The sequence below is a fragment of the Pectinophora gossypiella genome, chromosome 6 (genome assembly GCF_024362695.1).
Source record: "Pectinophora gossypiella chromosome 6, ilPecGoss1.1, whole genome shotgun sequence".
Classification (NCBI taxonomy): domain Eukaryota; kingdom Metazoa; phylum Arthropoda; class Insecta; order Lepidoptera; family Gelechiidae; genus Pectinophora; species Pectinophora gossypiella.
The window spans coordinates 558,599-582,357 of NC_065409.1; the positions used below are offsets into that span (position 1 = coordinate 558,599).

General features: G+C 38.0%; 3 protein-coding genes and 1 long non-coding RNA gene across 8 annotated transcripts in view; 2 read left to right on the forward strand and 2 right to left on the reverse strand.

The window, feature by feature from the left end:
* Positions 1-23,759, reverse strand: part of LOC126367310 (elongator complex protein 2) — a 327,370-nt gene that overhangs the window by 26,240 nt on the left and 277,371 nt on the right. The window contains exon 1 of one of the 4 annotated variants that reach the window (XM_050010777.1): positions 2,433-2,680. The exons of the other annotated variants lie outside the window; for them this stretch is intronic. The gene's annotated coding sequence lies outside the window, so the exon portion shown is untranslated. Of the gene's footprint in view, positions 1-2,432; positions 2,681-23,759 lie in introns of those variants that run through there. 4 annotated transcript variants of the gene reach the window in all.
* On the forward strand, positions 351-2,368 carry LOC126367412 (uncharacterized). 2 transcript variants are annotated; one of them, XR_007566483.1, is made up of 2 exons: positions 351-618; positions 2,172-2,368. It is a non-coding gene; the product is annotated as an uncharacterized LOC126367412 (long non-coding RNA). The 2 variants fall into 2 exon arrangements; XR_007566482.1 differs by lacking the exon at positions 351-618 and adding an exon at positions 1,114-1,560.
* On the forward strand, positions 3,228-6,348 carry LOC126367302 (regulator of telomere elongation helicase 1 homolog). The gene has a single exon (XM_050010757.1). It carries the CDS (start codon positions 3,351-3,353, stop codon positions 6,300-6,302), a length of 2,952 nt encoding a protein of 983 aa, XP_049866714.1. The 5' UTR covers positions 3,228-3,350; the 3' UTR covers positions 6,303-6,348.
* On the reverse strand, positions 6,366-7,152 carry LOC126367395 (39S ribosomal protein L21, mitochondrial). The gene is made up of 2 exons (XM_050010904.1): positions 6,989-7,152; positions 6,366-6,888 (listed from the first exon to the last, which is right to left on the reverse strand). Exons 1-2 carry the CDS (start codon positions 7,044-7,046, stop codon positions 6,419-6,421), a joined length of 528 nt encoding a protein of 175 aa, XP_049866861.1. The 5' UTR covers positions 7,047-7,152; the 3' UTR covers positions 6,366-6,418.

Consider the following 23,759-nt stretch of genomic DNA (forward strand, 5'->3'; position numbering starts at 1 on the left):
TTTACGTGATTTGTATACGAATATTAATATGACTGTGGTGCTAATTCCTGTAAATACCATCTAATTTTATTTTAAGTTATATCTGTCATTTTCTTATCCGCCGAAAAGGAAAGGGACGGGTAATCGACAAGCATAAAATTTATGGAACACACGTCAATTTTAAGCACAAATCTAAAACAACCGTCTAAAAATTCGCCCGGGTTATTCATTTATTTACTCATTCTTCCTAAAATTAAGAGCTGTCAATCATCCGTCCCTTTCCTTTTCGGCGGATAAGAAAATGACAGGTATAACTTAAAGTAAAATTAAGAGATGTCTGCAGGAATCGGGGCCTGGACTGTGTAGTATAATAGTATTTTATGCAACAGTTGTATAAGAAGGGTCAAAAAATGCGAGTGGCGTGAGTTGCGATGTGAGCCTTGGCGAACATCGCAATAAGAGACGCCACGAGCATTTTTTGACCTAGTTATACAACGTTGCATACAATACTTTTTCTACGACGACGTAATTTTAAATGAAACACAAAAATTTTCCAACTTATTTTCCAACGCGCGGGAAAATGGCGGCAAATGTATACTTTTTTTTTATAGTATATCTATGGCACCAAACAAAGTAAAGGTGCCAGTTTCCAGGTCAAAAAAAAAAAAACAACAACAATGCTTTTTTGGCGACATTATAGTACAGTTACACTTTGTAAACAATGCTTTTATAGGCCATAGAGCATACACTTTTTCAAAGAGTTTAATTATGTATGTACTTATATTAGACTTTTTGGTTATTTAAATGCCAGATTAAAGTAGAGGAGTAGAAAATAGTATTTTATGCAACAGTTGTATAAGAAGGGTCAAAAAATGCGAGTGGCGTGAGTTGCGATGTGAGCCTTGGCGAACATCGCAATAAGAGACGCCACGAGCATTTTTTGACCTAGTTATACAACGTTGCATACAATACTTTTTCTACGACGACGTAATTTTAAATGAAACACAAAAATTTTCCAACTTATTTTCCAACGCGCGGAAAATGGCGGCAAATGTATACTTTTTTTTTATAGTATATCTATGGCACCAAACAAAGTAAAGGTGCCAGTTTCCAGGTCAAAAAAAAAAAAACAACAACAATGCTTTTTTGGCGACATTATAGTACAGTTACACTTTGTAAACAATGCTTTTATAGGCCATAGAGCATACACTTTTTCAAAGAGTTTAATTATGTATGTACTTATATTAGACTTTTTGGTTATTTAAATGCCAGATTAAAGTAGAGGAGTAGAAAATAGTATTTTATGCAACAGTTGTATAAGAAGGGTCAAAAAATGCGAGTGGCGTGAGTTGCGATGTGAGCCTTGGCGAACATCGCAATAAGAGACGCCACGAGCACTTTTTGACCTAGTTATACAACGTTGCATACAATACTTTTTCTACGACGACGTAATTTTAAATGAAACAAAAATTATACAAAGAAAAATTTTATTTATAAAAATTATTTTCCAACGCGCGGGAAAATGGCGGCAAATGTATACTTTTTTTTTATAGTATATCTATGGCACCAAACAAAGTAAAGGTGCCAGTTTCCAGGTCAAAAAAAAAAAAAAAACAACAACAATGCTTTTTTGGCGACATTATAGTACAGTTACACTTTGTAAACAATGCTTTTATAGGCCATAGAGCGTACACTTTTTCAAAGAGTTTAATTATGTATGTACTTATATTAGACTTTTTGGTTATTTAAATGCCAGATTAAAGTAGAGGAGTAGAAAATAGTATTTTATGCAACAGTTGTATAAGAAGGGTCAAAAAATGCGAGTGGCGTGAGTTGCGATGTGAGCCTTGGCGAACATCGCAATAAGAGACGCCACGAGCATTTTTTGACCTAGTTATACAACGTTGCATACAATACTTTTTCTACGACGACGTAATTTTAAATGAAACAAAAATTATACAAAGAAAAATTTTATTTATAAAAATGAAGATGTAAATCTTGAGCTAACGTTGAAATTTCTTCTGGTGTAGAATTCAATAGTTCTTCATCCATTTTTCCTTTTTATTTTATACTTTTTAGTGTTTTGAAACGAAACACAAAAATTTTCCAATTTATTTTCCAACGCGCAGGAAAATGGCGGCAAATGTATACTTTTTTTTTATAGTATATCTATGGCACCAAACAAAGTAAAGGTGCCAGTTTCCAGGTCAAAAAAAAAAACAACAACAATGCTTTTTTGGCGACATTATAGTACAGTTACACTTTGTAAACAATGCTTTTATAGGCCATAGAGCGTACACTTTTTCAAAGAGTTTAATTATGTATGTACTTATATTAGACTTTTTGGTTATTTAAATGCCAGATTAAAGTAGAGGAGTAGAAAAAATTATTTTTCTACTCCTCTACTTTAATCTGGCATTTAAATAACCAAAAAGTCTAATATAAGTACATACATAATTAAACTCTTTGAAAAAGTGTATGCTCTATGGCCTATAAAAGCATTGTTTACAAAGTGTAACTGTACTATAATGTCGCCAAAAAAGCATTGTTGTTGTTTTTTTTTTTTTTTTGACCTGGAAACTGGCACCTTTACTTTGTTTGGTGCCATAGATATACTATAAAAAAAAAGTATACATTTGCCGCCATTTTCCCGCGCGTTGGAAAATAAATTGGAAAATTTTTGTTTCATTTAAAATTACGTCGTCGTAGAAAAAGTATTGTATGCAACGTTGTATAACTAGGTCAAAAAATGCTCGTGGCGTCTCTTATTGCGATGTTCGCCAAGGCTCACATCGCAACTCACGCCACTCGCATTTTTTGACCCTTCTTATACAACTGTTGCATAAAATACTATAATGAAATTTGTGCATTCATTTTTAATTTTCAATAAAGTTATTATGTTATTATAATATTACAGAATTTTTTAATGATGATATAAATAAATATATATAGTAGGTAGTTATGCTTCAATTGCTCTAAATAAATAGGTATTATAGGTTAGTAATTTAAGTGTAAAGTCCCTAAAGAGTAGATTTAAGATATGTTAGTTATAGATTCCTTTTTTATTGTTATTATTTTTAAGTAATCGGCAACTAGTTGCCCCTATTGTTTGCTGTGCCCTAGCACTAGCAGGGCGTCACATGTACGCATATTTATTACAACACCTTGTATAACTTGTGACTTGCAATAAATTTCTATTCTATTCTAAAGTTGATTGCATTTTAACTTTTGGCGGCAAATCACAAAATGTCACTTTGTTTTTGTTAAAACGTCACTTGCTTGGGGTTAATTTTCTTCGTCTGCTTAGAAAATGGTTTAATTATAGTAATTTATTAATTATAATAATACTAAAAACAGCTGTATTAATCACAATGCCGGACGTTATGATATCAGGTATACCCGTCAGCTTTCCATTTGAGCCTTATGATGTGCAGAAAGCATACATGGAGAGAGTGATCGAAAGTTTACAAAACAATACTAATGCTTTATTGGAATCTCCAACTGGAACTGGTAAAACTTTGAGCTTACTGTGTTCCTCGTTAGCCTGGCTCATGGTCAAGAAGGCTCAGCTGCAAATGAATGCTCAACTGGGCAATTTTTCGGAGCACAGTGGCAGTGGAGGATTCTCAGCCTCATTAGGTGAGAAATTAAAATCTGGGGCAGGCAAAGCAAAGGACAACACATCTTGGGGCATGCCAAAAATAATATATTCATCCAGAACTCACTCTCAACTAACACAAGCCATGCAGGAATTGAAGAGATCAAGCTACAGACATGTTAAAGCCTCTGTTCTAGGTTCAAGGGACCAAATGTGCATTCACCCAGAAGTGTCCAAGGAGACGAATAATATGAATAAAGTTCACATGTGTCAGCTGAAAGTAAAATCAAGAACTTGCTACTTTTATAACAATGTTGAATCAAAGAAAGAAGACAGATCTGTGAAGGGTGATGAAATATTGGATATTGAAGACCTAGTGGCAGTTGGAAAAAAAATGAAATGTTGTCCATACTATTTATCTAAAGAACTGAAACAAGATGCTGATATTATTTTTATGCCTTACAATTATCTATTAGATCCTAAATCGAGGAAAGCTAATGGTGTTGAACTTATGAACAATATTATAATACTTGATGAGGCTCACAATGTTGAGAAAATGTGTGAAGAATCTGCTTCTTTGCAAATCAGAACTACAGATGTTGCTGTATGCATCGATGAAATCACACACATAATGAGATCTTTTAGTGAAAATAGTGAAGAACAAATGGATGCATCACTTGATAACAATCAGCCAAAAGACTTTACATGTGAAGATTTATGTGTTTTAAAAGAAATGATGCTGGCATTAGAGAAAGCTATAGATGAAATTGAAGTGGGTAAAGAAGGTTCAACATACCCTGGAGGATATATCTTTGAATTGCTTTCAAAGGCTGAGATAAGGGATCATAATCAGATGTCAGTGATAACTTTAATGGAGAACCTTATTCAGTATTTATCTACAGCCAGTGCATCACCATTTCAAAGGAAAGGTGTTGGTATACAGAAGATTGTTGATCTCCTAAATGTGGTCTTCAGTGGAACAACTCATGCTTACAAAGAAAGAGTCAAGCTATGCTATAAGGTTCACATTCATATTGAGGATAAAAAAAATAATAAGAAATCTGATGGTTGGGGAGCTTTAAAAACTTCTAATTCTAAATCAGCTGAGAGAGTGCTAAGTTACTGGTGTTTCAGTCCAGGATTTGGAATGAAACAGTTGTTGGATCAAAATGTAAGGAGTATAATATTGACTAGTGGCACCCTAGCTCCTTTGAAACCACTAATTTCTGAACTTGCAATTCCTATTGGTGTGCAACTAGAAAATCCTCACATTGTTAAGGGAAACCAGATCTGTGTCAAAATCATTAGCCAAGGTCCAGATGCAGTGCAGTTAAATTCAAATTACCAGAACAGGGACAATCCAAAATATATTTCCTCTCTAGGCAGGACAATATTGAGTTTCAGCAGGGTGATCCCTGATGGACTTCTGGTATTTTTCCCATCTTATCCAATAATGTCCAAGTGCCAAGAAATGTGGCAATCAGAAGGAATATGGTCAAACATCAACAACATCAAACCAATATTTGTTGAGCCACAACGAAAAGACACTTTTAATTCTATTATTAATGATTACTACAGTAAAATAAGTGATCCAAGTACTAGAGGGGCTTGTTTTATGGCTGTCTGCAGAGGGAAAGTTTCAGAGGGCTTGGACTTTGCTGACATGAATGGAAGAGCTGTTATTATAACAGGATTGCCATTTCCACCTTTAAAAGACCCAAGAATTATTCTCAAGAAAAAATATTTGGAAGAATTAAGAGTTAAAGAAAAAGATTTCTTGTCTGGTGATGAGTGGTACTCTTTAGAAGCAACAAGAGCTGTAAATCAGGCCATTGGAAGAGTAATTAGACATCAGAATGATTACGGAGCCATTTTACTTTGTGATACCAGATTTAATAGCCCAAAATTAAAAGGTCAACTGTCAGCATGGTTGAGAGGTCACATTAAAGTTTCAAACAAGTTTGGAGAGACAGTGAGTGAAATATGTAGATTCTTTAAGAATGCAGAAACATCTTTGCCACCACCCAAATTAAAGCCATTGCTGCCTTATGAACCTAACACTGGATATAAAGACTCAAGTTCAAGCTCTGCATACCCTACAGGAGTAGCCTTTCCTGTTGCTAATACTAGGACTGTAAATAAGACAAGTAAAAAGTCAGTGAGCCAGTACCCAAATTCAAATGAGGTGTATGCTGATTTTTCAATGGACTTTTATAAAAAAGCCCAGTCTTCGGCCTATGTCAGTGAATTCAAACCAAAAGAAACAAAGGATTTGTTCAAGGCATTAGACAGCAGCAGTCAGACATCACAAAATACATCACAATCTTTAGTAACAATCCATAAGAGAAATGCTGAGGATGTCAGTATGTCCGCTGCAGCTAAGAAAAAGAAGTTGAAGATTAAACCATTTGGTTTTGAAGAGAATTTGAATGGTAATAGTGAAACTGCACCAATTGAAGCAATAGAAAAAGTTGCTCCAGTGTCACTGATTGATTTTGTAAAAGAAATAAAGGCATTACTTCAAGCTCATCAATATAAACAGTTTCAAATGTCTATTTCTGGTTATAAGAAGGATGGAGACTATTCCATATTTTTAAATACACTTAAAAGTCTATTAGAAAATAAGAAACTGTTTTATTTATTTAAAGGAATGAAAAGGTTTTTAAAAGAAGAACATAAAACAGATTTTCAAGAGTACTGTGATAATGTGAAGTTTGATAGTTAATAATTTTAAACAAATAATTGAATATATTGACATTTTGCATGTAAATTATAAATAAAATAACAATTTAAACATAATTGCTGTTTTATTATCTACATTAAAATTAAAACTAGGTCAAACTAAAATTCATTTTTGGGTGGTTCATTAATTTTGTTTAGAATTTCAACTGAGTTGATCCGGAGCATGGTCTGTTGAGCTCTTTGGAAGTTAATTCTCATGAACTGCTTCCTTCTCTTCTTCTTGAAGTGTGTCCTTGTGTGAGATAGACCTTTGGATATAATTGTGGCTGTTACATTCACCAAACCCGGCTGAACTAAAGGCCGGCCAATAAGTGAGAAGTCTTTGTTAGCGGCAAGTAATACTTTCTCAAGTTTTATCTTATCTCCAATGTTTGGTGGCCAATAGCCTTCCACGACGAGCAAATCACCGTCAGTGACTCTCCATTGCTTTCCCAAAAGGTGTATTATGGCGAAATTACGCGACGCTTGAGCCAATTTGTTGCAGGTTGAAATAACATCTTTTGTAGTTTCTTCCGGCGCTTTATTCTCAATAGGCGCTAAGTTTGTGATGAAACGGGATAGAACTCCTCCTGAAATACGATAGAACGAACAGTAAGACCTTTAGTAGAAAAAATATTTATTCGGCAAAACATAAATTAAATGGCAATGGCATAATATATAAATATTTACCCTGTCCACCACTAAAGATGTTAGACAGCCTCTGTAAACCGGCTCTAATAAGAGACATTATGATTTACTTTATTAGCAAATCAAAAACACATTATGAAATTGAGGAAAACATAACCTCAAAAACCCTGAGACGGACAGCCAAACTGACAGTTCAACACAGTTGACATTGACAGTTTTGTTCAGAAATAGTTCCGCCTGCGGCAAATGCGGCGACGATAACATTTCGTTTAGCAATCAATAAAATTATATTATAAATTACAAATAAAATATTAAATTATGCATGATAAATAAATAATAAAGACCATTATTAAAAAAAATAAAGTTTTTTTTTGCATTTAGTCCTTCATGTTGTACAACGGAAACAAACCCAACTACGGAAAAATCGCGCTCTAGAAATTCATATAATACATACATACCCTTGTATACTTTACACCTACCCTACCCTTGAATTAACGTGTTTGAACTATGTATAAAGTTTGGAGATAAAAGGCATACGGATTAGAAAGCAAGATACCCTTAGAAAAAAAATATTTTTTACTTCATCAGTTTATGAGCTCTCTAGAGCGCTTCGTTGAATTTAGTTGACGTCATCGCCGCTAACCAGCGGACAATCACGTCTTTATTGACACAGAACTAAATCAATGTAACTAAAATGATACCTTAGCCGTTGTAGTCGTGTCAGAGTTCTGTGACTTTGTTATGTAACACCAAGTCTGAATGCAGCGCTTCACGCTTTAACGACCTGTGGTTGAGCGTTGAGCTCACGATCCGTAGGTCTCGGGTTCGATTCCCGTTGGGGACATATCACAAAAAATTACTTTGTGGTCCCTAGTTTAGTTAGGACATTACTGGCTGATCACCAGATTGTCCGAAAGTAAGATGATTCGGGCTTCGGAAGGTACGTTAAGCCGTTGGTGTCATATTACTTGCTGCAGCGCTGCTGTCGCGGGAAATTGCACTTACGCGTAAATCCATGACATGACGCACACGACAAAAAAAAGCTGACGCTGCGCTCGCGCCGCTTCTGCACTGCTACTGGTTTATAATGTGACACACTTATATTATGTATTATAGTTTTTGGTGTTACAAAGACAACTAGCAGTTAAAATTGGTGTTAGAGTCTTTAGATCCTAAGTGAAGATATTGAAGCATCTAAGTATCTAAAGCCAACCTTGTCTTAATACTAACGATAATTAGCAATGTTCTCTTAATTAATGTGTCGCTGTCGTTAATTATCTTCCGATTCCATATTGCTAAAACAGAACTAATTAATTCCAAAGGGGAATGATGATAATGTGATTTTAAATACCGAATTATTCTGAACAATATTCAATCCTGTTTGGGATAATTATCGCTATAGGCGATTGGCTAGTAAACAGTCACCGTAACGTCGTTTTACCAACAACCACGTACTGAAGACCTAGGCAGTAAGATCTTACGATCTTAGCCTGACCCTTAAATGGGCAAAAGGAAAAACAAGTGAAAACCACGTAAGCGCTTTATTGAAAATTTCGCTTTCTTCAAAAAAACTTCAGTTCTTTTCAACGAGGTACTTTCCAGGCTACTTTCATCAAAAACAATATAATGTAGATGGTGCTGTAAAGATTACCCTTCGTAAACCTTCTAATTTCATGGAAAATAGACTTATACTTCTTTTATCTTTGTTTTTGGGTATAGATGATGACCCTTGTTTTGACACTCAGGCACAAGACATCTTCCGTCCATTATTATTCTGATGAAAATAAAGAGAAGCAATATAGGAACAAAATACCAAGCAACAATTATTTTTATACATGCTTTTGCCATTACATTGTATTTTTGAATAATTATGTACGCGAGTAATGACAAAATAGGCAATTATTAAATAGAAAATAAAAAAATATTAAATAAAGATTATTAAATAAAAAAAATAGGCAAAACAGCCTCCGTGGTCTAGTGATTAAAGAACAGCCTCCGCGGTCTAGTGGTTAAAGCGTTAGGCTCACGATCTGGAGGTCCGGGTTCGATTCCCGATGGGGACATTGTCAAAATCACTTTGTGAGACCATTCTTTGTTTAGTAAGGACTTTTCAGGCTTGAATCACCTAATTGTCTGAAAAAATAAGATGATTCCGTGCTTCGGAGGGCACGTTAAACCGTTAGTCCCGGCTATTAGCCGCAAAAACACCTCCACCAACCCGCAGTGGAGCAGCATATATAGGCTGTTTATGTATGTATGTATGTAGGCAATTATGATGGTAAATCTCACAACCTCATTAGGTACTTTCATAATTATTATTCCCCTAGCATTATCCCGTTTTTCACTTGGTCCGCTTACCTAACCTGAAGAATTGATAGGTCCGGTTTTTTACAGAAGCGACTGCCTGTCTGGCCTTCCAACCCGCGAAGGAAAAACCAACCCAATACAGGTTAGGTCACATACCTCTGAAAATGCATTTCTCGGGAATGTTTTCACGATGTTTTCCTTTACCACTGAGCACGTGATAATCATTTATGATCTAAACATGAATTCGAAAACAATTTCGACAATCATTGGTGAAGGCTTGTGCTGCAATTTTATACTTGGATTGAAACTAGCTTGAACATTGCATGGTTTTGTTAAGAAAAAATACAAAAATCACATTCGGGTGTGATTTTTCAAAAAGGCGCTTGGGTGTTTTTCAGTATAAGGTGACGATGAGCATAATATAAGGAATAATACCGCGTATATACGTAGAACGGTTACAAAGTATGTAGTTGCTCACACATGCCTCCTTCTCTAAGGTGAGGACACAATCTCTGCAGCATATTTTTACGAAATACATAACATAAACAGCCTATTTACGTCCCACTGCTGGGCAGAGGCCTCCCCTCAATCAACCGGAGGGGTAAGGAGCATACTCCACCACGCTGCTCCAATGCGGGTTGGTGGAGGTGTTTTTACGGCTAATAGCCGGGACAACGGCTTAACGTGCCCTCCGAAGCACGGAATCATCTTACTTTTTCGGACAATCAGGTGATTCAAGCCTGAAAGTCCTTACCAAACAAAGGGACAGTCTCACAAAGTGATTTCGACAATGTCCCCATCGGGAATCGAACCCGGACCTCCAGATAGTGAGCCTAACGCTCTAACCACTAGACCACGGAGGCTGTCTATTTCGTTTTACGAAATACTCTTGATTAAAATGTACTATATTCTCTTTGGTGACGATAAACAACATTCGCATTCACCACAACAACAGTACTATTTTTTCAAAATTTGAAGGCCAACTCTATTTATCTTGTGTTATGAATTCAAAAAACAAAATTAATTAAATTCGATACCCATTTATGCTTCTTTTTCAATGTAGCTACGATCATTAGGTAACTTTCATAGAACGTGAAGATTTTAATTTTGTTTACCTACCGTACAATAATAATCTACAACTACCTACTTCGAATTACTTCGAAGTGTGAAAATAATAGTAGCGGAAAAACAAAAGCGGGAAAATCCAGGTTCCGTTTTCAAAAATCCAGGACGCTCTGGTATTTTCGCAGGAGTTGCATCATAAAAGGTAAATACTAGAATTTGTGGGACGAGGAACACAAGTGGGAATATTTAGGTTCCATTTTCAAAAATCCAGGTCCAGCGGTTCGTGCATATTCGGCGAAGCTCGGGTGTTTCCGCCGGAGTCTGGGGCGCGTTGCCATGCCGACGGGCGGGCACGCACGCCGCTCGCCGCACGCCGCCACCAACGACGCCTGTCGCTGAAAATAAACACAAGGGGCTCGAGAAGTTAATGCTGGATGTGACATAAGTTGTAGGCCTTAAAGTAAAAAAAAAATATATAAATATATTTTCAAGCACTTGAGATATGTCTAATTTCTGTCGTAATAGCCAAACCAGGTCCATTTTAAAAACGATTTGCGGTTCAAATTAGGTTAGCCATATTGATGACAGATGATCCCCCTATCACCCATTATCACAATTCGATCCGATTACGTTGGAGTGGAAATAAATATATAATCCCGTAGTCGAGTTTTACGACAAACATGGGAGAATAAATAGGTAGCTGAGCATATTCGATGTTTTTTTTCTTAAGTTGGGAGGTAGGTAGTCCGTAGTTTTTGGATGCTTGGGGAATTCTCCGCCAAAGCAAGTAAGTACCTACCTAACTAATACAGTTGTATTAGGTAGGTTGTTTTAAAACCTTATCTTCATTGCATTTAGTCTATCGGAGTCTAATAAATTATTAACAAGGCAAAGGAAGAATATTCGATGTTCTCGCTTAAGACTATGCTCCCAAATGGGGTAGTCGGAGGTTCAGCGTCGCATGATTAATATTTTGTTTATAAGTGTCTCATACCTAAGGCACCTATTAAAATTTAAATATAGTTTAATTGATACTTAGGGTATAATATTGAAATTAACGGATTTCCGGCCAAACAGTTAAATGCCATTTGCAGCAAATCTACAATAAGTCACGCTAAAAAAAAGAAAGTGAAGGAATATGTGATGAAATTGTAAGAACTTTTTCATACGCAGGTAATCTGCACTTTTTAGTTACAGTGGAATCCATTTTAGTTTGCGCGCGTTTTCTATTCGAAGTTTCCGAAGCAGCAGTCAAACATACTTTGCAGTAGGATACACTTTGCATTCGTTTAGGTCGGCCTACGCTTCAGTTCCACGTACTTATTGCCATTCAGATTTTCACTGGCGCGTATATAACGCGAGTATTTTGCGTGCGGCGCGGCGAGTTCAGCGTTAACCCACCGGCGATTCTGGCAAACTTGTCGACTGTCGTATCCAGGCTGCAGCGCTCCGGCCGGGCGGGGTGCGGCGGCCGGGGTGCGGCGCGGCGGCGGCGGCGGCACGGGGGCGGGGGAGGGGACACAGTGCGCGCGCAAGGCTCGCGCGTCAGTCGCTGGGCGGCGCGCGGCCGGTCGCGGTCGATAGAAGCACGAGGCTAAGCGCGGCCATGTTGCGCGACGCGTGCACGCGCGAGCCGCCTCGACGCGCGGCTGTGTGAGTGTGTGAGTGCGGACCCCTCGCCGCCGCCCGCGGCAGCGCCTTCAGCTCTCGGTCAGTACCTCCCTCACATAACCTGACCAGAGCGGTCACATGCTCCAGCTGTACTATACACTCCAGCTACCTAACCTCCAGGTACTGCCCTCACCGCTCGGATGACACGCCGCAACATTCGCTCCGGGAATATTTACGCTCGAATGGACGCTCGTGACAGGCGACCCTATTGCTTGATATCTCGGCGATTTACATCCCTATCTGGACCTCGACGTTACTATAAACTGTTTTATACGTATAGGTTAGTGGGTTCATTGAAAAACTTCATCTAAGCTTCCATTTAGTAAGTATAGTCAGGTGTGCTAGCTGTTCTGAGCCGAGATAGGATAGGGGATGAAGTAGCACTCGCTCGGTAGTTTATCACGTTATAAAGGTTATTGATGAATGGCCCCGGGAGGTCAACAACCTAAGACACGCACCTGATTCTTCCAAACATGGTCTGAGTGTCGTGAACATTCAGCAGACAGTATTATCTTTATATCTAGTGAAGAGTCTCTCCAATCAAGAGGGTAGCATTTTCCAATCTACAATCTATCGAGACGAGCTTGAGCGACGTCTACGCGGCTACGGCGTAGCCTTTCTACGGCGTAGCGATTTGATGATATCAGATAAATTGATTGCACTTTTATCGAGGCCGCGTGTGCATATGAAAACTAACTCGCGCGTGTTTCATGCGAAAGATTACGTGTGTTAATATTATGTCCTAGTTCTATTAGGTCGAGTGATAAATTTATTATTGTGACTGATAATCCCTTCGGGTCGTTATACGAGGGTCATTACGGGCTATGGTGCTGTCAGTCATCGGCCACCTACAAAGGGAGAATGGGCGATGCGATGGTTAATAAAATAATCCCCATAGAAAGGTGAAATCCTGATTAATATTTGTCAAAAGTGTGTCCATTGTGAGATGCGAGCGCGTGGTTAATTGGGACCACCATTGAAGCTTTCTGGGATATTGAATTACAGAAAATAGCCGTTGATTCTGACCAACTTATAATCATGTTAAGTAGATTTAGTTCAATGGAATAAATAGTCGGAGTTAATTTGACTTTAAGCGTAAGAATTCTATTAACTAAAAAATCACGACTAGGTAGGTATAAAGTTGATTCTTTTTTTTTATTCTAACAAAAAGCTCGGTGTAGTGTGGGTAATTAGGATATACTTCTGACTACCCCAACTGGGATATAGCTGTAAGCTTATGTTATGTGTTGTTACTTTTTGTTGGGAATATTCCTAATAAAGGTAGTCAAAGGTACATCATCGGATGATAAACTAAGTAAGTACTTAGTTTAAACTTTTCTACGGGAAAGATTAAAAATAAAACTTTTTTTAAGGCTTCGTCAGCTGTAAACTTAAGTCGATAAGGCAATTATTCAAGTACTGTCAAAGTCGTAACAGCTTTTGCTGTGAAGTTGTACTTAGTGTCGAACTTTATGTAGCGATTGGACGAGACAGCCAGAGTACCGACAGTTTGATTCACAGATCTAGTGGTTAGGGCTCACGGTCTGTGGGTCTGGGTTCGATTCCCGACAGGGACATCGGCGTTATCACTTTGTGACAGTGTTCTTTGTTTGGCAAGGACATTGCAGGCTTGAATCACGTGATTGTGAAAGGGCTTGCACGAATGTGTTTGTTGTTAATTCGCTCCCAATATACCAAGAAAAATACTGGTTGCGCCACCAGCGGGAAATTATTCTAGATTAGGTTCCCGGCAACCAATTAGTTGCACAACCAGGTGAGGTGACGTTATTCTTGCAGGTTCTTTTCCCCGGCTACACAGGTTGTGACAAACTGCAGTAGTTTTAGGCGGATGAGACGTTTGTTATTTAAAAAAATACGGTTCAAAGTGTAACTATGTAACGTACTGAATAAAGTTATTTATGAATTTGAATATACAACTGCACATATTTTGTTATTGGTACCACTATGGTGTCCTAGTGAGACGGGGGCCTTAACCTGCATTTTCACATACTTACATAAGATCACGCCTATTTCCCGTTGGTGTAAGCATCATGGCGACAAACGGACAGCGTCCTGTCGAACATGATGGATCATCTGTAACAGCGATAGGCTGATCCCCTATCATCATACGGTTTATCGTTATCCACCTTAGGAGTATGTATCAAAAGTGGCTACAAATAGTTTTTTTGATTATTTGTAGTTCTGCCCACCCCTTCGGGGAATACGGGCGTGAGTTTATGTATGTATGTAAGTATGCACCATAGAAAAACAAAATTGGGAATATGATCCAAGTTGCTTTCCATCATATCTTATCTCTTATTTCATCTAGCCTACTTGATTCCACTAGTGAGCAAAGGCCTCCACGTCATTCCGTGGATTCGGAAGTTGTTTTCTATAATAATATTCAACATCTTCATCATCTCTTAGTGTCCCGTTTTTCACAGAATCCGCTTACCTAACTTGAAAATTTGACAGGTCCGGTTTTTACAACTACCGGTCACTTTTTAGCGATTGCCTATGACCTTCCAACCCGGATAATAAGTTCCCTTTGTTTTCATAATTGTGCAATACTCGTAGTCCTACACGAACCGGGGATTGTCTTTGGGTCCACTCCCATAGTGCATACAGGGATGTTCGCCGGTTGGTATCACACCACATTTAGATTAAATTGTCTTAACCTCTTAAGGCCGAGATTGCTAGACACGATAGTTAAACAATGGAGATTGGATTTTAAAAGGACTTTCGGTCTTACGACTTTAAGGGGCCTCTACAGGTTAGCTTCGGTCCCACGCGCGCCTTCCAAAAGTCCGGGACTCCATAGGTTCGAGATATGGAAATGACATATAAATAATAATAAATATCTTTACAATATATTTCTGTATCCTGTGTCCGCTGAGCTCAATAAAGTATATAAGTAAGTTAAGTTGTACTTATAGTTTGTACCAGCAATCTTTCAATTACAATTTTTACATTTTCTTCGCCTTATGGTTGTCTGGAAGAAATCGCTTTAAGCGATAAGGCCTTATCTTAAATATATATTTCATCAATTTAGGAGCCACGCTCTTGTCGGTGTAGCATTTTCCATTCCAGTCTATCAAAGGCCAATTCCTTGACTTCCCTATAAGACACGACACGTTAACCTTTTCTTTAATCTGTTTCATGTAAGCTCTTCTTACAAAATATATATTTACCACATTATAAATGTGCCACAGTGTTGTGCCCTGCACGGCTTACGCTAAGATTAAGTTCAAGAGCCTTCGTTTGAATGTAATTGATTCACGTACTGAGCGTCACGTAGTCAATACTTAACGTGAATATTAAGAAAACACGAGTTATTTCGGAGAAAATTGATAACAGGTTAGAAGGGAAGGTAATTTTATATGTTTCAAAATCGTAAATGGTTTATATAATATAACAGTTCAAAGAATATTGTAACGAATTTTAATGCTGTATCGTTGCCATAACAAAGTAAATTATAGATCCGAAAAAAAAACCGTTATCACAAGCTAAATATAAAAAAATACGTTCCTTTATTTTCATCCAGTTTTAGCGACTCTATACTATATGTCTTTTTAGAGGAATGCAGCTTATCAGTTTTTTTATTATAGTAAAAAACCACTTTGAGACAAATCGGGACTAACCTGAAGTAGTTATACCTTAGTAAATAGAAATTCATAATAAAAATTAAAAAACATGTAAAACAAGAAAATATTCGTTATTTAATAATATTTCACGTGAAAAAAAAAGAAAATCCACCAGGATGACATTTTCAAATACATTTTTCAGTCCCCGACAGATGGCGTTAAAGTACGCATTTCCATCATAATAATTCAAATACCTAACGTGCGGAAATAAGCAGTGCCTTGTGATATGGAAAATACTTAAGGGAACACGGCACAAATAGGTAACGAGCGTTTTTTTTTTGAGAAGGGGTTTAACGGCTCTGGCCTTTTAAGGCTGTCATTAATTGATCACATTACTTCATTCAGCAATGTGTTGCTGTGTGCCCAGTGGCAATGTCAAACGCATTTCTCGGGAATGTGGGTATCCTAAGATGTTTTCTTTCACCGTTAAGCACGTGATAATCATTTATGATCCAAACATGAATTCGAAAACAAATTCGACAATCATTAGGCTTAGGCCTGTGCTGAATTCAAACCTGCGACCTCAAATTAAGGGGAAGCGTTCTACCAACCAGGCTACCATGGCTCCATAGACTTAGGCTAAAACTGTACGTTCAAAGTGGCATCATCACCAGCCCATTAACGTCCCTGCTGGGGCACGGGCCTTCCCTATGGATGGATAGGGAGATCGGGCCTTAAACCACCACGCGGGCCCAGTGCGGATTGGTGGTTATTAACGACTGCTAATGCAGCCGGGACCAACGGCTTAACGTGCCTTCCGAAGCACGGAGGAGCTCGAGATGAAAACTTTTTTTTTGTGGTCACCCGTCCTATGACCGGCCTTTGCGAAAGTTGCTTAACTTCAACAATCGCAGACCGAGCGCGTTTACCGCTGCACTGTCAAAGTGGCATTAAGTAAATAATTAAAAACTTTTTATTCACTGTAAGAAATCACGATCACGAATTTAAACAAATAATTATGATATTTAAAGTTTAAGCTTGTCATTCTCCTGGAAAAATCAGTACATCTGTACATTCCAAATCGCCGTCTGAAAAATTCAGTAGGCTCCTAAAGCGTTAAACTGCTGTAAAAGTGAACATATCAGCGCTTCTAAATACAAGAATCACAGGCACGTCCAGAATTTGTAGCGTGCGTGTGATTGCCCGTAAAATAAAACACGAGATCCTTCTAGAGGAGGTATAAAAAACAAGCCAAGTGTGAACCGGATACGCGCACGTAGGATTCCGTAGGATTCCGTACCATTGCCCACGTAAACAACAGTAGGTATACTTTCATATTGTAACCTTTTTAATATCAACTAAACATAGGCTAAACGTGGTTTTTTTGTATGAGACCCTTTTACAATATTAATTTAATTAAGTATTTATTTTTAAAGTGAATATATAACTTAATATTCTGTGAAAATTTTAAGCGTCTACCTGTTGCCGTCATCAATATCAAGACAAAACGCGTAAAAAAAATAACATTTGTTGTATGGGAGCCCACTTAAAAAATATTTTATTCTGTATTTTACAATTTTTTCTTATAGCAGCAACAGAAAAACAAAAAAAACCTCTAAAAAAAAACTGTGAAAATTTCAACTATCTGACTGTCACGGTTCAGGAGATACAATCTGGTGACAGACGGACGGACGGACAGCGGAGTCTTAGTAATAGGGTCGCCTTGGGTACGGAACCCTAAAATGTCTTGGAATGCAAAAATGTGGGATGTCATTCGATCGCAGGCCCGTCTGAACGCCCAAATAGTTTATAGCCATATTTTGAATAGCAAGGGATCGGGTTTGGCATTTTTATTTTGCGTATTTTGTTACGTTTCTGGGCGACCGACGGGATTTGGATTTGGTGAGGGAAAACTGAGGCCTTAGCCGAGTTGCATTGACAGTGACAGTAATAAAAATATTATGGGATTGAGATGACAACGTGACATGTCAATCGCATACTTTTTTGTCACTGTCGATTGTCATAATTATATCATAAGTACTTTCATAAATAAGTTAATTTTTATTTATTATTTTATTTATAATTGGCTCGTGAACTAGGTTCAAGATAAATTATGAAACACTGACGATTCCGTGCTTCGGAGGGCACGTTAAGCCGTTGGTCAAGGCTATTAGCCGTAAAAACACCTCCAGCAACCCGCATTGGAGCAGCGTGGTGGAGTATGCCCCATACTCCCTCCGGTTGATTGAGGGAAGGCCTGTACCCAGCAGTAGGACGTGTATAGGCTGTTTATGTTATGTTAATAAGTATAATAAATTATTAAATCTAAATTGGCTTACATAGTTAGCGCTTCTTGAACGTTAAAATTAAATTACGTATTATACAAGTACAAAAATACTTTATTGCACCAAAATAAAAAGAAATAATTATAAAAAGACCCTTAACTAGGTACATGGCAAATGGCGGCCTTATCGCTTAAAGCGATTTCTTCCAGACAACTATAAAGTGAGGAAAATTGTAAAACTTTAAATCCCATCTGTTTATTACGTAACTGGGTGTAAAACTATTACCACATCGGAAGCTGTATCGCATAGGGAAAAACGTGGCCAGAAAACCTTTCGGCACAGGGCCCTACTTCTACTGTTTCATGTTTTCCTTTCTTTCTATAATATAAGAATTGATTTTAAAAAGGTTGTTATTAGAATTTCTAACAAAAACAACTATGAATCGTTAATGTTGTGGCTGTTAATATAATAGTTATTTAAGTAGGTACCTGGCTGTATGCAGAAGCCCTTGTTTTACTAAAACCTGTAAGTTACGCTCTTCACGTGAATAAACCAGAACTAACATCCTCCAGATCTTTTACGAGCTGTTAATAAACAGATGCAGCCAGTGGTTGTAAACGCTCAACATTTTATGCATAGGAATCTGAATAAGTGAAACATTTACTACACCTGATAATGCAAACTTGAACATTATGCATAAACTCACGCCTATAGTCGTAATGGGGTGGGCAGAGCCATAAGTACTCAATCAACAAAGACAATTTGCAGTCACTGTTGGTACAAAGTCCTAAGTTATTATATACCTTATGGTGAGAAAAGATCAGATCCTATTGCTAATAACAATCGGCGTCTGTGGTCTAATAGGTTCTAGGTTTGAATCCCGGTGGAGCTATTTCACACAAATCTTGGTTAAAAGTAAGACGATCCGTGCTTCGGAGGGCACGTTAAGCATTCGGTTCCGGCTATTTACTTAAGTAAGCAAGGACCTATGGCGACTCAATAGTAACCAGTAACGGTCTCCGTGATCCAGTGGTTTCTGAGCGTTGAGCTCACGATCCGGAGGTTCCGGGTTCGAATCCCGGTGGGAACATATCACAAAATTCACTTTGTGATCCCTAGTTTGGTTAGGACATAACAGGCTGATCACGTGATTGTCCGAAAGTAAGATGACCCGTGCTTCGGTAGGCACGTTATGAAAACTTTATGAAAGCTCGAGATGAAAACTTTTTTTTGTGGTCACCCATCCTAAGACCGGCCTTTGCGAAAGTTGCTTAACTTGAACAATCGCAGACCGAGCGCGTTTACCGCTGCGCCACCGAGCAACGTTTCCGCACATTCATCGATTCCAGCCTGTGGGTTGGTTCACCGCAATCACAGGTTCACAAATAATAAAATTTTCACAGGGAAACAATCCGCCCCTACGTATCACTGTAGTGGAATCATGTATAAACTATATGCAAATAAGAGGGTCCGTACAACATCCCTTACCTCACACCTCTATAGAGGGCGATTCAGAAATACTCTTCTAAACACTTATTTTTTTAACGTGACTTATAGTGGTTAGAGCGCTAGGCTCACATCTCGAGGTCCAGGTTCGATTCTCGATGGGGATATTGTCGTCTTTGTGAGATTGTCCTTTGTTTGGTAAGGATTTTGCTTGAATCACCTGGGGGGTTAAAATGGCCACATCAAAGCAATTCATCTAAGAAAACAATGTTGCAATTTGACATTTGCGCATATAAAAGTAAGTGCGCAATGCGAACAAATGTCAAATAGCAATATTGCTTTCTTAGATGAATTGCTTCGATGTGGCCATTTTAACCCCCAGATTGTTCAAAAATGCAAAATGATTCCGTAATTTATCTAAAATGCAATATTGCAATTTGACCTTTGTATTAGTGTATTTTGTGTTAGTGTATTTATATTACGTGCAGTTTTGACTAACACAGTTGACTATATGTATATGACTCACTACCTATCACGTTGGTCTAACAGAGAGCTCGGTGAAGTGTGAGGTGTGGGTACTTTAGTTCATCTTACCATGGATGAGTCTCTGACTACCCCAATTGGGATATAGTCGTGAGCTTTGTTATGTTAATGTGAAAGTAAGTGCGCAAGTGTGTCCATTTTAACCTACAGAACTTTGGAACAGAAATAATCTGGACTGTTTACTGTCCTATACCTTTTAGGCATACCTTTTTTGCCTTTTAACATATTTTTTTTTGTTATAAGTATCTTATTTGGCTAATTTGCTTTTATGGAAGAGCGGAGTATCCTGACACAGGCACTACGCTTAAAAGGAGACTCCAATCACCTTTATTATTGTAAATAGTTTCTGTAAATGTTCGGCAGCGGGTGCGCGGAAATAAAAAGAAAAACAAAAGGAATATCACTTTTACGAAAATAAAATAACTTAAAAACTCAACGACCGATCTTGGTGACAGCGAAGATGGAAGAGAAAAAACAAAAGACAATCATATAATATAGAAGAATAAAACAGAAATTCTTATAAACTAAGTAGATTGTACTTATATAATTTATAAAAAGTATAAAATCTATATAAAAATGTTCGTGTGTCGTTTACAGTTTCTAAGTATCTAATAAAGTATTTTGTATTTTTGTTTTGTTTGTTTTTGTTAGGCTGCGTTTGGTATCGTAACACCCTGTAAACTGCCTGTAAAAGAATGACTCGGGACGAGTACGGTTCGCTGGCGGGAATAAGTAAAATGTTCAGCCAGTTTCTTTTGGTTTGAAAGTGTTTAGTGTTCGTTTCGACTTTTTTATTATCGTGGGAAAGTTATAGGAGTGTTTGGGGAAAGATAAACATAGGACATTTCTTGTTTATAATAAATAAATAATAATAATTTATTGGCAACATTTGCAGTAAAATATAGCTGCATAATGTGTTTCACTGGAACAAATATTAATAATCTGCTAAACTGAAAGGAATCAGGCGTATCGTCTTACCCGACTGATGATGATCTCCGACCGATTTCGGCCATGGCGACCACTTCGACTCCTAGTCGGCACGACGCTGATGCGTCCGAAGATGGCTTATGTAGCCTAGCGCGCACTTACTTTCACATTAACCGTCTATTAACATGATAGTTACTAATTAGATTAGTATATACTATAGTATTATATAATTATGCTTATAAGCAAATTCCAGGGCGTCCTGTAAATATTGGTCGCACAACATTTATTTGACTAGAATTTTTAATAAAAAATAAAACAAAATCCTTCACGGGAATCTGTGATACCTAGAATATATTTTATCACCGAAGGGACTAACTTTTATGGGTCAATGATTCCCAGTAACTTTGTTTAATTTATACATACGTTTATCCTTGTAAGTTAGGTTAAATTTAGTGTAAAATGGCTTGATAATTGTGGGACACATTTCATGTTATTTATGGGTATCCCTTCGTGTTGTTCATGACGCTAATTCCGCGCTAGACTAATTATATTGTGCATAGGTAACCTAGCTTATCATAAAATTACTATCAATTCATTATTGTTCTTGACAGACAAATATTGCTGTAGAGTCAATATTTAAAGGGAGCTGTAGTCTCCTGAGTCACAAGTCAATATCTTCTTCTTCGTCGTCCCCTCACTGCTGAGGATCTTGCCCATAGGTTATGGTTTTCCATTCAGTACGGCTGTATGCTGCGTGGACCGCTATATGCATGCTGTCGCTCACCGTCTTCTTCAGGCTGTCAAACCACCTCGTAAGTACCCTTCCTCGCGTGGGTCTGGCATCCATTTGCCCAACGATGATCTGCTTCTCCAGACCATGCTTTGGGGGCCGCATAATATGTCCGAAGAAGCTATTATGTTTCCGGCATATCGAGGAGAGCCGCGAAAAATCAGTATCCTAGATCATAAATTGTTCATTTATTGATTCTCACTGTGAAGTCGAAGGTACGACACCCAGCATGGACCTAAATCAATTATTTTCGAATTCATGTTTGGATTAATACAAATAATTATCACGTGCTCAGCGCTAGAGGAAAACATCGCGAGTTTTGAAGGTACGTGACCTAACCTGTTTAGGGCTGGTTTTCCCGCTTCTGTGCAGTAGCAAATCGCAAAAAACCGGACCTGTCAAATCTGCAGGTAAGGCAAGCGGACCTTGAGAAAAACGGAATATTGCTAGGGAGATAGTAGCTGTAATATCACACAGTAATATTTGAAGCCATAAATTGATGATTTGTTTCGGATATATCGCACTGTGAATTAAATGAAAGTATATGACTGTGGTATAAACAGTCTCAGTGGTCTAGTGATTAGAGCGTTAGGCTTCCGATCTGGAGGTCCAGGTTCGATTCACGGTGGGGACATTGTCGATATCACTTTGTGAGCCTGTCCTTTGTTTGATGATTTAACTGAGGCACGTTAAGGTGTTGGTCCCGGCTATTAGCCAACACTTTCACCAACCCGCAGTGGAGCAGCGCGGTGGAGTATGCTCCATACCCCCTCCGGTTGGATGAGGGGAGGACTGTGCGCGAGCAGCGGCACTAACAAAGAGAGTGGTTGATAAAATAAAGATAGTACACATGGTACAGACTATAGATATCTCCCAGAGGAGTGGTGGTCTAGAAAAGTCAGTCGGGAGTGAAATCCTCAGCGCTGCGGTAACGGACAAACAGACCCACTGCACATGTGAGTACTGTGAATAATAAAGCATCCACTCAGTAATGGTAAAAATGAAATAAAATGTTGTTAGATAGTCATTTTTTAATCTAGTAGCGATCTAGTTTTGTGACAAGGTCAATAGTGACGTGATATCTAGTCGCTTAACTATATTTTCATGTAGTTAGTTATACCTAACCCAATCAATCTGAGACCAAACCATACAGAAGTGCATTTCGGGATTGGAAAAAAAAAACACGCGCAGTCCAATGAGAGAGACAATGAGTTTTATTCATAACATATGCGATACAGTTCATTCGCGTCCCAACACTATCATTTCACTAACAGTTCACAAAGCACTTCACTGCCTTGCACTGTTGCTTCACTTACATTTTTTCTTCTTCCTTCTCCGATAGCTTTATAAACTATAATGGCCTTCGGGCGCAGCTGTTGCTCCTTATATAGCCCGAAACAATTGAATGACGATCTCTCCAGAATTGTATAGATTCCTGTTTTAAATTTGAATTCCTGTTCTTAGAACATTATCCTTGCGAGAACTTTTTGGTTGTGAAGTCTGTTAATGATAGACCGTTGTTAATTATCGTCACAATAGTATTAATTATATAGTTCACATTTTATTTTACGTGACGCATTGTTTTTCCGATACAAAAAATAATTTAATTTACTGATAAATATAGGTAACACATAAGACAACATATAGGTTAAACATAATAATATTTAATAAGTTCCAATTCAAACCTTTCAATCCAACGGGTACCGTAATTTTATACCGGTAGTGTAACCTTTTAACTTAACCGCTCCAAGCCCTGCTGTGGGCCATGGGGTGATACGGTCATTTTAATACCCATGTAGGACTTCGTATCAAAAGTGTTCGTATGTTGTTGTTGTTGAAAAGTCACTGTGGTTTTGTGGTTCATCGGCTTGCTTTTCAAACGAGGAGCGCCGGTTCGAACCCGGTACCGGACTTCCACCATTGAGTTTTTAATTTATCTCAAGTGCAGGTTTGACTACCTCAGTCGCCTCGACCATTTTAGACGTCAATATGGCTCACCACTTATCACGTTGGTCTAACAGAAAGCTTGTTGTGGTTGCTTAGTTCATCTTGCGATGGATGTATCTCTGCCCACCCCAGTTGGAGTATAGTCGTGAGCTTATGTTAAGTTAGGTTACATACTTCATTTTTAGAACGCATCGCCGCAATGCGTCGTTGAAATTGTGTGGACAATTCTATAGTTTTATGTTGAGTTA